Source organism: Bemisia tabaci, chromosome 1, assembly GCF_918797505.1.
Source record: "Bemisia tabaci chromosome 1, PGI_BMITA_v3".
In the NCBI taxonomy this organism is placed as follows: Eukaryota; Metazoa; Arthropoda; class Insecta; order Hemiptera; family Aleyrodidae; genus Bemisia; species Bemisia tabaci.
Genome location: NC_092793.1, coordinates 85,889,770 through 85,906,518, shown reverse-complemented (window position 1 = coordinate 85,906,518; position 16,749 = coordinate 85,889,770). Strand labels below are relative to the sequence as shown.

Sequence of the window (16,749 nt, the reverse complement as noted above, 5' to 3'; positions counted from 1 at the left end):
ATCGCGATTTTTCCGTTGAAAAATGCTACTTGGGGGGTAAACTTTACTCACTGATTTTAAATTATCATAACTCTCTCAATTTTCGTTCAATTGAGCTGATCTTGGTCTTAATCAAGAGGTATTGAGTTGATCTTTAAGGTGATTTGTCAAGCTCAAATGACGTGGTCGCAGTGGAGTGCGATATATCGCATCGATTAAGTCAAAATTCTCGGCAGATTTTGAATTTTTAGCAAAAAAAGGAGCGGATGAGCCTAAAGAATCATTCTAAACCCAAAAATTTGCAAAATTCAGAGAAATGAAAGTAGAATAGTGTTCGGAAAAAGACCTCGCATTCGATAGGTGCAGAAATTAGTAGGGCGGATAAGCATAACAATCGTGCATTTCTGGAAGAAAGCATGAAACTTTCAGGATATCATCTTTACCCATAGAAGGTTCAATTTCGCAAGTGAGCCCAAAATTCTGAGGCCATGGGGGCCGGGGGGGCAGGGGGCCCTGATTTCGCTATGTTTTGCCGAATTTTCGCGTTGAATCATTGTTAGAACGCCGTTAACAATGTGGAATGTAATCAAAACTTGAGTAAACATCATTAGTAGGTTCTCTCAAACAGTATCCTAAAATGTTATCACCGTCCGATCCCGGAGCACCCCTCAAAATGCCTAAAATTCAAAATGGCGCCCATAATAAAGCCTCCGGAATATCGGTATTTTCACTTGTGCATATCCTGTCATGTGATGTATCATTTTCCATGTAATTTTGGTCGCAGATTTCATATTTGAAGTCAAAACAACCCCCCGGTCAAAATTGGTGCCCCCAATCCAAGATGGCGGCCAAATTTTAAAGGCAGGAGGGTGCATTTTTTCAAATTTTTACGTGATAAGGCAAGTGATACGTCATTTTCCATGTAATTTTGGTCGCAATTTTCATATTTGAAGTCAAAACAACCCCCCGGTCAAAATTGGTGCCCCCAATCCAAGATGGCGGCCAAATTACAAAGGCAGGAGGGTGCATTTTTTCAAATTTGTACGAGATAAGGCAAGTGATATGTCATTTCCTATGTAATTTTGGTCGAAGATTTCATTAATGAAGTAAAAAAAGTCCTCCGGTCAAAATTGGTGCCCCAAATCCAAGATGGTGGCCAAATTTGAAAGGCAGGAGTGTGAATTTTTATGAGAAAAAAAATCACGTGAGATGACAAGTGAAGTATCAGTTTAAACGCATTTTTAGTCAACAAAACGAATCTAAATGAAATGTAAAAAAAAATCTTTTACACAAAAATGAGACGAGATAATTAAGACAGTGATCAGTTAGGCCGTCCACGTTAGTAATGGTGTTAACAGGAGCATATACATAATGAGTTATTTTATTCATTTTTAAGCCCATATACTATCTCAATAAAGATAACGTTTCACGCAACGCACCTGTCGTACCCTCTCCAGTCAGTGTAGGAGAAAATCTTCATCAACACATGCTGATTCACATTCCCAGTCAGGCTCTTCAGGATCTTCCTCCTACGGTTCTTTAGGTTTTTACAGTTGGAGTCTTCAGAAGTTCTGCATGAGTCTAAGAACGAAAAGATTATTTTCTTGGAAGTACAGCATGGTGTCACTCCCTTTCTTACAATTACACCGGATAATTTTAAGCGGGGATTCCGGGAGCTGGTGGCATGTCACTTAAAATAGGATGAAGCTCCTTGTTTTTATTCATCCATCCCCAAAGACAAGCATCCAGATCACTTCATCCCATCCACAGTTGAGTATAAAAGTAGCTCCTAAATTAATGTTACCTACTTCATTGCTGATGATGTCGAGGGTAATTTCTCTAATTGAATGAAGAATTTGAAAGCTGGAACTTTTTCCTTCGATATGTGATGACGGAGGTCGTCGAAAGTCACATTTTTTTGGCTACCGTAGAGGAGTAATATTTCGACGGTGAAACAGCAAAAGTGCGTATCTTGGTTGCGGGATTTCAAAATATTCGCTCCTATTTTATTTTTTGAAAGGGGACCAAACCAACATCATGGCTTGAAATTTTTACAAAATATTCCTCACATAGAGAGTACCTAAAAACAAGCGAAGTTTTCAAGAAACGACGTTCAATATTTTTTGATGAAGGAACTGAAGTAAGTATGACAAGAAATCTGCAACACCGCAAACCGAAATACGTATTTAAGCAGTTTCACCATCGATTTACTCTTTTCCAGCTCTTCATATCCGTTCATGGTTTTGATTAGGTTCTAAGAACCTTTCTTTAAATTCTTGCCGGTAAGGATCAGATAAAAGCGTACAGAATAAAGTTGCTGTTTCTATTTTATGGATGTGAGGGGTTGAATCGTAACCAGTTAACGCATGCAAGAACACCGATCATCTTGGACTTTGCGCGTTTAACATCACTTCGAAAACGCAAAGAAACATTTGTGTCTGCTCATCGATTTGATGGGACATAGGTTTGTGCAATGGATTCGTAAGTATGCCTATGCTTTGATCGCACTCGATGGAGTAGAGACCCACCATCTGAAACCGACTGAAAGTTTTCTATATTATTTTCGGTACTTATTAGTTGTTCGTCCTCTGAGTCTAGGGCATCTGAAATTGAGTTCAGAGTTTTTGTGCAGTAATCAGTAAGACTCCTCACTATTAGTGGCTCATCACTTTTCACATGTCAGCCATGATGGCAAACATCTTGATTATCTCTTTTCATTTTTGTGTGAAAGATTTTTTTTTACATTTCATTTAGATTCGTTTTGTTGACTAAAAATGCGTTTAAACTGATACTTCACTTGTCATCTCACGTGATTTTTTTTCTCATAAAAATTCACACTCCTGCCTTTCAAATTTGGCCACCATCTTGGATTTGGGGCACCAATTTTGACCGGAGGACTTTTTTTACTTCATTAATGAAATCTTCGACCAAAATTACATAGGAAATGACATATCACTTGCCTTATCTCGTACAAATTTGAAAAAATGCACCCTCCTGCCTTTGTAATTTGGCCGCCATCTTGGATTGGGGGCACCAATTTTGACCGGGGGGTTGTTTTGACTTCAAATATGAAAATTGCGACCAAAATTACATGGAAAATGACGTATCACTTGCCTTATCACGTAAAAATTTGAAAAAATGCACCCTCCTGCCTTTAAAATTTGGCCGCCATCTTGGATTGGGGGCACCAATTTTGACCGGGGGGTTGTTTTGACTTCAAATATGAAATCTGCGACCAAAATTACATGGAAAATGATACATCACATGACAGGATATGCACAAGTGAAAATACCGATATTCCGGAGGCTTTATTATGGGCGCCATTTTGAATTTTAGGCATTTTGAGGGGTGCTCCGGGATCGGACGGTGATAACATTTTAGGATACTGTTTGAGAGAACCTACTAATGATGTTTACTCAAGTTTTGATTACATTCCACATTGTTAACGGCGTTCTAACAATGATTCAACGCGAAAATTCGGCAAAACATAGCGAAATCAGGGCCCCCTGCCCCCCCGGCCCCCATGGCCTCAGAATTTTGGGCTCACTTGCGAAATTGAACCTTCTATGGGTAAAGATGATATCCTGAAAGTTTCATGCTTTCTTCCAGAAATGCACGATTCTGGGAACTTTTTCCCCATATCCGCCCTACTAAATCGATGGCTGAAGCATGTTCTACGAGAAATATTGAAGAGGAAACATGTATATCAGAATGAGGCAATTAGTACATTGTCTGATGGTCCATTCAATAGCAAATTGAAGCTTAGGTAATTTATTTGATTATTTTTGTATTTATCTTTATTTTATTTTTTTTTTAATTTACGTAAGTATGCACTCTTTCATTGATTTTCTTCATTCGTATGAAACGCAAAAATAATGATGTATAACTCCATAGACCTGTTCTAATAAGGTGGATATGTCGTGGAAATAAGGACTCACCTGAAAAATCGTAGTCATGGCTAGTCACACTAATCCGGCGTGCACTGAACACGTTGTGAGGTGATGTCAAGGAGGGAGCCGCAGTTATATAGGACTGTAAGACGTCCAACCGAGGTGGCATACGAGACGCGGCCCCCGATATTGGCGATATTGTTCTCACGAAAAAAAGGAAGGAAAGATGTTGCATAACAATAAAGAAAACATAATATCTGCTCCGGGGTGAGGTAAGTAGGTCTTGGATCTAGCCTCCGTGCCTCGGCAGTCGGCACAGCGCAGCGTTGCAGAGCTTGTAAGAGGGCAGGCATTCCGATTCTAACTTTGAGCTTGGAGTGGGAAAGCCGCGCGCCGGGATGCAGGCCCATGGCTGGCTGAATCATTCATTAGCGGGGCAGAGGCGCCGATCAGTTTGAAGGACGGGTGACGGCTCCCCTGCAAAAATCGTAGTATGTAGCACAAATGCATTCTTTCGGCCGAAATTCGGCGGGAAGAAATCGGTGGGCGTAGGCACAGGCACATACCTATGCTCAATGAAGGTCGGAAGTCTATACACACGATAGGATTGCAGTTGCGTTATTTCGTGAATAGGACCGTATTCATCACTCCCGAGGACAGGTTTGCGATATGAAATTTCACCAGAAAATTTCGTAGAAATTTCATTTTGGCCAGAAAGTTTCACAATTTGTGAAATATTCTTATTTTCATAAAAGAAAATTTCTTATACCTTTGGATTCACTGTCACCCAAGTAGCAGAGGTTGCAACAACTTGCAAAAAATCGTTTGATTCTTGCAACTAAAAGATTGATGTACAGATTGCCTACTCTCTCACCCGAAGGAGCTATCATTGTTGGAACTAGTTGCAATTAAGTTGAAACATGTTTCAACTTCAAAGTATTGCTAGTTGCCTATCTTTAGATTTTAAACAACTGTGGTTCAGCAATTTTGCAATCTCAGCAGGTCACAACTTTGTCTTTCGATCAGATCACCGAAAATCGGCACATATCGACCAAAAGTTGACCGAAAGTTGCAACTTTGTTGCAACTAATACCAACATTATTTCAACTTTCACATTGAAACAACATTGTTTCTTGTTGCAACTTTTACATTGAAAAATGCTACTTGGGCATAGGGCTATATTCTGAGTCATATTTTACCTCAAATATACTCATTTGGAGGCTTTCTTTTATTTCTAATCTCATTTCTTTACATTTTCCGCCCGGACAGGACTGTCGGGAGTGCCTAACCTAAAAATTCCCCTGCTGGCCATCGTTGCATTCATGAAAAAAACGAGAGGTTTTCAAAGTTATCCTGATCTATGGGGTAATTGGCCTGTTGCGCCATTTTTTTATTGCTTTAATCGAAAAAACTTAGGCTCTTGATGTCATAGGAATTTTCCTGGAGTTTTTTGATCACTGGAAACCCCCAAAAAATCAACTTAAAAACGCGTAAAAATTCGGATTTTCAAAACGGTCACTTTAACGCGGGAACGGATCCGGTATGTAGTCGTTACGTCACATCTTATAACAAACCTGGTCTTTTCATCACTTACGTACTTACAATGTATTTTCCCATTAGGAATTGCCAGCCGCTTTTCAAAAGTAAATATCCGAGTCAATCAATGATTTTTTGATCAAAATAGAATTCAAAAATGGATTCCTCGGACGTTTAAATGGTTAGGACCATCATTAATTAAATAAGACCCGACCGGATAAACTCTATTTTAAAGGAAAACTGTAGTCAATGGGTAATTGTTTACATCTGCCACCCCGCCCGGCAAAATTACGTTATGGCAACGTTACCAAATCGTTGCAATTTCGCCGTTTACGTATTCGGGCAACGTTATGGTAACGTTGCCACAACGTGCTACTTTGTCAGCTCGCATGAACGTAATAGGCAATGTGTCTACAATGTGTTTTAGCAACATAATGGGAATGTTCCAAAAATACGGTGAAAAAATGTCGGTGATTTAATTGAGGAGTACTCCACATTTTTACTCTTAGAATTCAATGTGGGCTGCAGAGAAGTGTTTCTTAGGCACGCGAAATTCCCTCAAAGTCCGAAAGTAGTCGCGCTCCGCCCGGGTTCCCAAGCGGGCTCCCATCGAAGTACTAACTACGCCCGACGTTGCTGAACTTCGGTGATCGCCCGTGAGTTAGGGTGGGACTTATTTTTTTAAATCGACAAAACCAAATGTTGCACAGTCTTAAATGGTCCTATGTGATAAAAAAAAAACACGGTAGCCAAGAGGATTTTGAGAAAAAAAAAAATTCAACCCGGCGCGCACAGAGCCTAAACATCGAGATTTTCCTGGTCTTTTTGGTATTTACGCCGTATATTTTTGATATTTTTGCCAGCAACACAGATTTGACGCTAGATGTCCAAATATTGGTAAAAACCTAGCACATACCTTGCAGATTAAGGGAAAATTTTTGTTTTTCTCCTAGGTTACTTTCACTTCGCTTGGTAATGCCGAAACTCCCCGCTCGGCAGCTCTAAAAATCGCAATTTCGCCGTTTTTTAACGTATAATGAACTTTTTGAGCAACCTATAATGGTAGTAAAAATCCGAAAATTTGTGGAAAGCAAGTCCATACCATCAGTATGGAAGGGCAAATGTCAGAAAACTCCTAGGTCTTTCATTTTCTGCCAAGCTATGCACACAACGTTGGAAAACCCGTCAAAAATAACTCAATTTTGACCGTTTTTTCGCGTTCAAAAATTTATTGGACACCCTGTAATGACAATGAAGGTCCAAAATTTTGTGGAAAGTAAGTTCATACCGTTTGTATGGAATAAAAAATTTTACTTGGTTCCTACGTCTCATATTCTTCGTCCTGCGATAGGTACCCGAAATGGCAGCGAAAACGTCAAAAATACCTCAAATTGGCCGTTTTTTGAGAATTCTTTTGAACACCTTGTAGTGGCAGTGGAGGTCCGATAATTTGTACAAAGTAAGTTCATACCATCCGCAAGGAATAAAAAAATCTACAAGGTTCCTATGTCTTACATTCCTCGTTGTGCGGAGTGCGGTGCCCGCAATCACTTCGAAAACGTCAAAAATATTCAATTTGGCCGTTTCTTCAATGGCGAAATTTATTAGACACCCTGTAATGACTCTGGAAGTTCGAAAAGTGGGGGAAAGCAAGTCCGTACCACTACAATGGAATGGCAAATTTCAAAAGATCCATAGATGTTTGATTGTTTGTCGCACGGTGTCTTCAGATACACAAATAAGTGAAAAATACCTCCATTTTGACCGGTCTTTCGCTATCAAAATTTAATAGAGACCCTATAATGACAGTGGAGGTCGAAAACTTTGCTGAAAGTAAGTTCATTCCATCTTCATGCAATAAAAAATTCTGCTACGTTCCTATGTTATGCATTCCTCGTGTGCGGTGCCCACAATCGTATCGGAAACGTCAGGTAGACCCGAATTCGGCCAATTTTTCGTGGGAAAATTTTTTTTGACACCCTGTTATGACATCGGGGACTTTTATAAGTGCAAGCAAATATACGTTGTACATCACCAAGGAACGACAATTTTTCTAAGACCCTTACATTTTTTATTGTTGTCGCTAGACGCCCTAAAGTGAGGCGAACACTTCAAAAACGCCTAAATTTATCCATTGCTTTCTTTTCAACACTAGCCTCTTACATAACTTCGGACATCCGCTGTCAGTACAGGGTGTCTGAAAAGTAATTCGGTAAAAAAAATTGGCCGAATTCAGGTATATTTGACGTTTCCGATGCGATTGCGGGCACCGCACAACGAGGAATGCATAACATAGGAACGTAGCAGAATTTTTTATTGCATGAAGATGGAATGATCTTACTTTCAGCAAAGTTTTCGACCTCCACTGTCATTATAGGGTCTCTATTAAATTTTGATAGCGAAAGACCGGTCAAAATGGAGGTATTTTTCACTTATTTGTGTATCTGAAGACACCGTGCGACAAACAATCAAACATCTATGGATCTTTTGAAATTTGCCATTCCATAGTAGTGGTACGGACTTGCTTTCTCCCAATTTTCGAACTTCCAGAGTCATTACAGGGTGTCTAATAAATTTCGCCATTGAAGAAACGGCCGAATTGAGGTATTTTTGACGTTTTCGAAGTGATTGCGGGCACCGCACTCCGCACAACGAGGAATGTAAGACATAGGAACCTTGTAGATTTTTTTATTCCTTGCGGATGGTATGAACTTACTTTGTACAAATCATCGGACCTCCACTGCCACTACAAGGTGTTCAAAAGAATTCTCAAAAAACGGCCAATTTGAGGTATTTTTGACGTTTTCGCTGCCATTTCGGGTACCTATCGCAGGACGAAGAATATGAGACGTAGGAGCCAAGTAAAATTTTTTATTCCATACAAACGGTATGAACTTACTTTCCACAAAATTTTGGACCTTCATTGTCATTACAGGGTGTCCAATAAATTTTCGAACGCGAAAAAACGGTCAAAATTGAGTTATTTTTGACGGGTTTTCCAACGTTGTGTGCATAGCTTGGCAGAAAATGAAAGACCTAGGAGTTTTCTGACATTTGGACGGAGTTAAACAGAACGGAACCAAGCCACATCGGGATCGAACCAAGAAAAAGAGGTTTAAAGTTTGGCTCCTGCATAAGACTCAATGTAAAAGATAAACTTGAAGTTCTGTTTCTGCAAAATTTGCTCCAACAAAAACTTTGAATTTTTGGCGTTGGATAGTAGAGCAGTGGTTGAGTTCAAAACCAGTTATAACTCAATTTTTTCCAAAATGTGGGTTGGTTCCTTTCTGCTTAACTCAGTCCATTTGCCCTTCCATACTGATGGTATGGACTTGCTTTCCACAAATTTTCGGATTTTTACTACCATTATAGGTTGCTCAAAAAGTTCATTATACGTTAAAAAACGGCGAAATTGCGATTTTTAGAGCTGCCGAGCGGGGAGTTTCGGCATTACCAAGCGAAGTGAAAGTAACCTAGGAGAAAAACAAAAATTTTCCCTTAATCTGCAAGGTATGTGCTAGGTTTTTACCAATATTTGGACATCTAGCGTCAAATCTGTGTTGCTGGCAAAAATATCAAAAATATACGGCGAAAATGCCAAAAAAACCAGGAAAATCTCGATGTTTAGGCTCTGTGCGCGCCGGGTTGAATTTTTTTTTTCTCAAAATCCTCTTGGCTACCGTGTTTTTTTATCACATAGGACCATTTAAGACTGTGCAACATTTGGTTTTGTCGATTTAAAAAAATAAGTCCCACCCTACCGTGTGTCGCTGCCACTCAGCTACGGACGCTCGCGTGAGAGAATTCGGTTATTTAGGATTAATAAACATCCCCAGATCTGGTTCAATGATAGAAAGCAATGATATTCTTGATTCTTGCATTTCTGTGCATAGTTCTACAACGAAGGATACTGAAAATAATATTAGGAAGATCAAGTATTTAAAAAAAAGGAGTATGAAAAAAAAATTAAAAAAGATTTGAATAAATATATTCATTTTACTTATATAAATAAAATTATTATTAGTTTAATTATTTATTATATTATATTATAATAATTTTTAATATTATAATTATTTGGTATTTTTATTTTGTATTTAATTATTTTCTAATTATTTATATTTATTTTTATTATTTTATTTTTCATTTTTAAATTATTTTTTTTATTTTTTTTAAATTTTATCTTTATTTGTATATTTTTATTGTTAATTTTTTTATTTTTTTAATTATCTATCAATTAATTTTTTTTTATTTTTGTATATACAGGTACATATTTTTGCGACATTGTATGAGGGCGCATTCCCTTATATTGATTGGAGAAAATCATCTGTTGAGAAACAACAGAAAGGAGAACACCTGAAACAGTGTAAAATTGTCCCCTCCGATTTGCAGCACATCATCTGCCTGACCTCATATCTGAGTTTTACGACCAAAATTACATAGGGATTGATACCTCACATGACACTATATGCGCATTTTAAAAAACCGAAATCCCAGAGGCCTTATTATGGCCGCCATTTTGAAATTTAGGCATTTTGGGGGGTGTTCCGGGGTCGGACCGTGGTAAACTTTTGGTATGTTGTTCAGGAGGACCTACTGATGATGTTTACATAGGAAAAGTTTGTTAAGCAATTTGTTCCGGGTCAAATCGTATTTCTCCCTGACTAATAATGTTTAACAACGTTGTCACATTATATCTAAGAAATATTTATTAAAACGTTTTTTAATAATGTTTCAGAAACATTTCTAAAAATATTGCCTTGCAATGTTGCGGCAACGTACACATTGCTTGCTCCCTTGCCGGGCGGGACAGGTATAGGTAACGATACCTAACAGCCCTGGATGTTAGCTCAATATTTAGCCATTTTCATGAGTTTTTACTTTTTTGTCACTATTAGAAGGTAAGTTTTTTTTTTGTAATTCAATTGTTTGGTGCCTTAGGATCATGTTAAAAGCTGTACCGGTATACATTGTTACTTACCTATTAATTCAGAACACACTCCGGCAGTCCAACGCTCAAACCGGGATCCCAAGTAGTGGAGCGATGTGGGGTAACAGAACAAAATAGATCTGAGCGCCGGGCTCGAGACTTAGGCCACATGCCACAAATAAAAGGAAAAAGATGAAAAATGAACAAGGACACAGAACTTTCGTTTGGCGTGACCAAAATTAACTAAAAGAAGACATTACTGACCCGAACCGATGAAGGATGGGGGGTAATCCGCAAGGATTACCCCCAAAAAGGGAAAAATCGAGAGCAAAACTTACAAGCACATCCAGGTAACAGCGAGGTCGAGACGAACTGAGAGCACTCTCGACCAACCAGAAAGCAGCACCTATGGCGTCACTTTCTGGGTTCGAGAGTGCTCCCATGGGATTGGCTGCCGGCCTGGAGGGCGCCGAATTGATAAATTTTTTAAAATTTAAAGGGGACATACTACAGATACCCCCACTCTTCCGTGTCAGTCATCCAACACAAGTGTTGGAAGACTGAGAGGGAAGAGCGGAGTTTCCCGCAAAAAAAAAATTGTTACACACTTTGAGAGAGTAGAAGACTAGATTCATCGGTTGGGTTTGCAATGTTATTACTACTGGTCTTTATTTTTTTCATGCTTAAGGATTCGCCGTTTATTCAAAATTAGAATACAAAATAAAATAAATTCACAAATGTAACAAAAGGTAACTGTGAGAAATTTTTCAATACCTCTAGTTTGAACTAAGAAATGAGAATCATTAAGTACATTGAAAAAATTACAAATGACAAGAAAATTGACATAAATGAGAAAAACATTTTTCGGGTCGGGTCGGCTTAAAAGAAAATTTTAGGGAGTGGTACCACCCAATCAGTTATTATTTTCTTTTAGAGAGTGAGAAGATAAAGAGATGTAACTGATGAACTTGACGTTCCCATCATTAAATTTGAAATTTGATTACATGACAAGACCATCGGAAAATTAATGTTAAAGTATCCAAGGGGACAGGGAGGGTAAAAAAAAATTTAAGACTGATGTCTGTCGCGGAATTGTTCATTGGTTGTGCAACATTTTGAGCCTTTTGGAGCACGGACCTCAAGAGAAAGAAGGGTGGTTGTCCTTGGGCGAGTAAAAGAAAATAAAACAAAAGTTCCAGGTGGAACCCAAGTGCACTTTAGGCATGACAGAAGAGAGTCGGGCAAGTTACTGTCGCTTAACCCCTTCAGGAAACGTCCCAGCAAGAGTACCCTAATACGAAGGAAACATTGATTCTTGAGGGTAAAAAAAAATAATAGAAAAAGGTTCCATAGGTGGACTCAAGAATGACATAAAAGATACACTAAGGAAGATATTTTTTAACCATGTGCGGGCCCTGCCTGCTTATGCACACATGGGGTCTTCTCAAGTTGAACATGACTTGAGAATGAAATATTTCATTGCCCATCTCCCCTGCAGGAGATCCGACGTTGAAATATTATCTGTTCATGTAGGGGTCTGTACTTGATAAAAAAAACTGTGGCAAAAAAAAAAGAAAGGGACAAGTCGATTTAGAGTGGAGACACTTAAATCTCATTTTGATCAAGAGCGAATCTGCCTCTTCCCAGATTCGGATGTGGTGCGGATACCAAGACTGATCAAAGGAATGAAGTTGGACGGACCTTGTCTAGGAATTATTGTTAACTGATTGAATGGTGAGCTGCTCAGTTTCATTCCAAGGACATTTTGAGGAACATGAATAGAACATATGACTTAAATTATAATGAAGAGTACAAGTTTGATTTGAGTGACCCCCCAGTTTCCCGGAGAAAAAAAAAATTCGCAGAATTTTTTTTTTTTTTTTTCCTACTTAGGACGTGGGAAACTGTTGAAGCAAACTTGAAGATATAAAGTATAAGTTGAATTGTTAAAGTCAACTAGTTATGAGTGGTCCGCATACGTTTAAGTTTTTTGTTTACATTGATTTTGGTTGTTTATTCTTATATATAAATGTGTGAATTCAATAGAAGCATAGTTTTACAATATTAATATTATGAGGATAATTTTGTATAAAATGATTTGAGGATAACAATATAAATTGATGAGAGGCTGATTAACCAGTTTCAGCAGACACTAATAAGGGTCTCAAGTGTGAGGCATTATGCACCCCAACAATCTCAAGAGTTTCAGGATCTTGTAAGCGATAGGCATTACCTCTTACAATTGATTCTACAATGAATGGGCCTTCATACAGATGAAAGAACTTTTTTGATTCTCCGGACGATGCGTTTGACAAGTTGTGTTGTCTAAGTAATACCTTATCTCCTATTTTGAATGTTATTAAGTGAAATTTTTCATCATATTGTTGTTTTCTTTTTTGTGCTTGGGAATGTAATTTGTCACGGGCTAAGATTTGAAGTTTGTTAAAATCAGTCTTCTCAGATTCTGGGAAGGAAAGGAAATTGTCAAAGAAATTATGGGCTTTTTGTTTGTGCATGAGTTCATAGGGAGTGCAGCTAACACTAGAATTATGTGTGTGGTTAACACACATTTCCCAGAAAGATAGGTATTTTATCCACGAACAATGGTTATCGTGACAATAAATTCGAAAGAAGTTGCCAAGAAGCTTCATATACCTCTCAACGGGGTTGGATCTTGGATGGTAAACAGAGGATTTGTTGGCAAAATTCCTACTTCTTGAAGACGGTTGTTCCAAAGTTTAGAACGGTAACATGGACCATTATCTGATAAGACTGCAGAAGGTTTTCCTACTTCCGGGACATAACAGGTTAAGAATTTTCTGGTTACAGCTACTGCTGTGGCAGACCTCAGGGGATACAGTTTAATGTATTTTGTGAAGACATCGAGGACAACGAGTATGTGACAGAAATTACCCTTAGACTTAGGGAGAGGACCCATGAGGTCGATGGAGACAAGTTCAAGAGGTTTTTCAGCCAAAATGGGATGCATGGGAGATCGAAAATAGTGTTGTGGTGTTTTACTTTTTTGACAATCTAAGCATGAGGTAACAATTTTCCTGGTTTTTGAGTCTAAGTTGGCAAAATAAACAAAAGATGACAAGTATTTGGCGGTTTTAGTACATCCAAAGTGTCCGATGGACAAATGAGCTGCATTTATTATATCGGTTTCCATAGATTTTGGAATGCAAACTCTCCAGTTGCTATCGTGTGTGTTTCTGTGAAAAAGTACATTTTTGTGTAGAGTGTATAAATCATTATATTTTAATGTTACATTATTGGAAAGATTATCATAGATAGGACCAAATTCTGGGTCAGATTTTTGAGCATCAGATATGTTTTTGAAGGTATTTGTGAAGTTAGGAACGACAGATATCTTTGAAATGTTAAGTTCAAGATCAAAAGGAGGTAAATTATGCAACTCAGGCGGGTGCCTAGATAAAGTATCTGCGACAATGTTATCACTTCCTTTAACATATTCTATATCCAAGTCAAACTGTTGGAGGAAAAGTGCCCAACGCATGAGTCGGCCAGAGGATAATGTACACTTATTGAGGAAAATTAGAGCTTTGTGATCAGTTCCCCAAGTAGCATTTTGCAACGAAAAAATTGCAATTTAAATGAAATAAAATTTCCAGATGATTTCAACTTTCTTGCAAGAAAATTGCAATTATTTTACAACATCTGACCCCCTCATTGTAAAAAAGTTGCAATTTTTTTTTTTGCAAAGAAATTTCAATATTGACGACCTTTAAATTTCAACCCCTAAATTTTCCGGGGAAATTATAATAATTCGAACCCATGCTTACCTAATGTCCTACGACGTTTAGCAGCATAAAATACCGGATGCCTTAGGGTGGGCTTGAACCCGACCCGCGATTGTCATAGCGGAGCACTCTTCCACTGAGCTACAGGGAGCTGATGATGAGCTGGGGTGAAATCACGCCTGTTAAGGCTGTTATCGCATGCATTGCGTCAGTGCGTGGCTCAACATTCATCATAGATTTGATTAACGCCGTTTTTCTCAGGCTTCTTTCTTTTGCCTATTATTTATTTTTTTTCGTGTTATTTATTTTTTTCATATTTTTTTTGTCTGATTTTTTTTTTCGATATCACGTAATAGGTACTCACACTAAATTTATACCGGTGTAAATTACACCACATACTAACTTGAGAACTTAAAAATATTTTCAAAAAATATTTTTAAAATATTTTCAAACTTTCTTAAGGAATATTTTTAACATGCATGTTTACAGGCAATATTTTTGAATTATTTTAAAAATATTTTTTGTAAACATTTTCGAAATATTCCTTTAAAATGTTTTAAAAATATTTTGAAAATATTTTAATTACAATATTGCCATGAAAATATTTTGATAAAGGTGACAATATTTTCAAAATATGTTGGGCTATATGGGTTAGGTGAGACATTTAAGTCGAAAAAACTTTAAAACAACTAGAGAATTGGATGCCAGGCACATGGCGTGAATTTGTTACAACATGATTGCACCGAAATTGCAGTCTTTATAGTGCCTTGAAAAAGAAGGTTAGGAAACAAGCATAATCTACATTTCTTGCAAACTTATTGCAATAAAATTGCAACTTTTTAAGCGCCTTCAAATGAACGTATAGGCAACAAGCAAAAATTGCAATCAACTCACAATCCATTGCAATGAAATTGCAATCCATGCTACTTGGGGAGTGTTGTTGGTAAGCCTAGAATGTATTGTTGAAATTTGGCACAACAAGTTACCACAGCGAGTAATTCCAGCTCGGTTACAAAATAATTTCTTTCACAGGGCGTTAAAACTCGACTGTAAAAACAAATGGGACGTTGATTTCCCTCGTCATCATATTGAAATAGCTCACCCGAGATACAGACATAGGAAGCATCAGTTTGAATGTAAAATCTCTTCGTAAAGTTAGCATGGATCTTAGATGGATCAACTTCAATTCCATCTGGAGTTATAACATAGCCTAAAAAATCTGTTTTGGGTTGCACAAACATACATTTTGAGAATTTCAACGTCATTCCAGCTTCAGCAAACTTTTCAAAGAAAATACGAAGGTGTTGCAGGTGTTCCTCAAATGTTTCAGAAATAATTAATAAATCGTCAACATACCTAAGCGAGAAATCATCTACCTCAGGACCCAATACATTATCAAGCGCTCTGTTAAACATTTGCATAGATACCTTTGTTCCAAAAGGCACTCGCGTAAAACGAAGGTTTTTTCCCTGGAATACAAAGCTCACATAGTCTCTGGAATCCTCCGTGAGTGGAATTTGAAGAAAACTTTGACTTAGATCTAGTTTAGATACAAACATAGGACGCTTAAATTTTCCTAACAATGAGTCAATTCGATCCGGAGTTTCAGCATCAGAGATGATTTTTGCGTTAAGGAATCTAGCATCTAGACATACTCGTGTGCTACCATCCTTTTTGGTCACTGGTACTAATGGATTTGAGTATGGGCTTGAGCTTGGCTCAAGAATTCCTAAATCTAACAAATTCATGACCTCCTTCTTGACAGCATCAAGTTTTGAAAAGGGTATGGGGTAGGTACGTTTAACAAATACATTGGCATCTGACAGGCGAAACTTAGCAGTAAATTTATTACATTTTCCTGGGAGGTTTGAAAACACATGGACAAACTCACTGATCAGGTCAAAAAGCTGTTGTTTTTGTTCGTCATTTAGATTGAGCGATTCAATTTTCTCTCTTATCTCCTTGTCAGTGAGAATCTCGTGCTTTAGCTCAGAATAGAAAGAATCAAATGGAATGGATGGATCATCGTCCAGAACGGTTAACGAATTCGACTCAAGTCGGGTTTGAAATGAATCAAGGCTGATGTTCTCCCCTGGTAAAAAAGACGACTACCCCTGCGACTAGGAGGGTACATAAATGGAACCGGTGTAGGTTGCCGTGCGACTACCTAGATGTAGTCGTGCGACTACCTAGATGTAGTCGTGCGACTACCTAGATGTGGCCGTGCGACTGCCTGGATGTAGCCGTGCGACTACCTGGATGTAGCTGTGCGACTACCTAGATGTAGCCGTGCAACTACCTGTGGGTGTTCCCACTACGTACCCTCCTAATCACAGGGGTTGTCTTGGCGACTACCCAACTTGTGGAGTGCATATGTCATGCAAACATGTTCAATAAAATAGAAAATGAACAAAAACCACTCACCAACTTGCTCGAATCAGTAATCCACTGGGTCAGGAAAATCCACTTGACAACAATTAATCCAAATTTCCAATTAGAACTGGTGTAAGTACAGAGAAACACTTGAAAACACTATGGGTGCATTGTAAAAAAAATCTTAAGCACTCTTTAGCGTAAGTGAAAAATTAGCACCATGATTTAATAGCTGATCAATACAGAACAGCACTCTCAGAAAAGCACTGACACAACACCA

General features: G+C 38.1%; 1 protein-coding gene across 1 annotated transcript in view; it reads right to left on the bottom strand.

The window, feature by feature from the left end:
• Positions 1 to 16,180, bottom strand: part of LOC109041382 (uncharacterized) — a 58,465-nt gene extending 42,285 nt beyond the window's left edge. The window contains exons 1-2 of the mRNA XM_072306345.1: positions 10,384 to 16,180; positions 3,918 to 4,346 (exon numbers count right to left, since the gene is read on the bottom strand). Coding sequence (XP_072162446.1) covers positions 3,918 to 3,935 — 18 coding nt within the window. The 5' untranslated portion in view covers positions 3,936 to 4,346; positions 10,384 to 16,180. The remainder of the gene's footprint in view (positions 1 to 3,917; positions 4,347 to 10,383) is intronic.
• Positions 16,181 to 16,749: the final 569 nt, after the last annotated feature.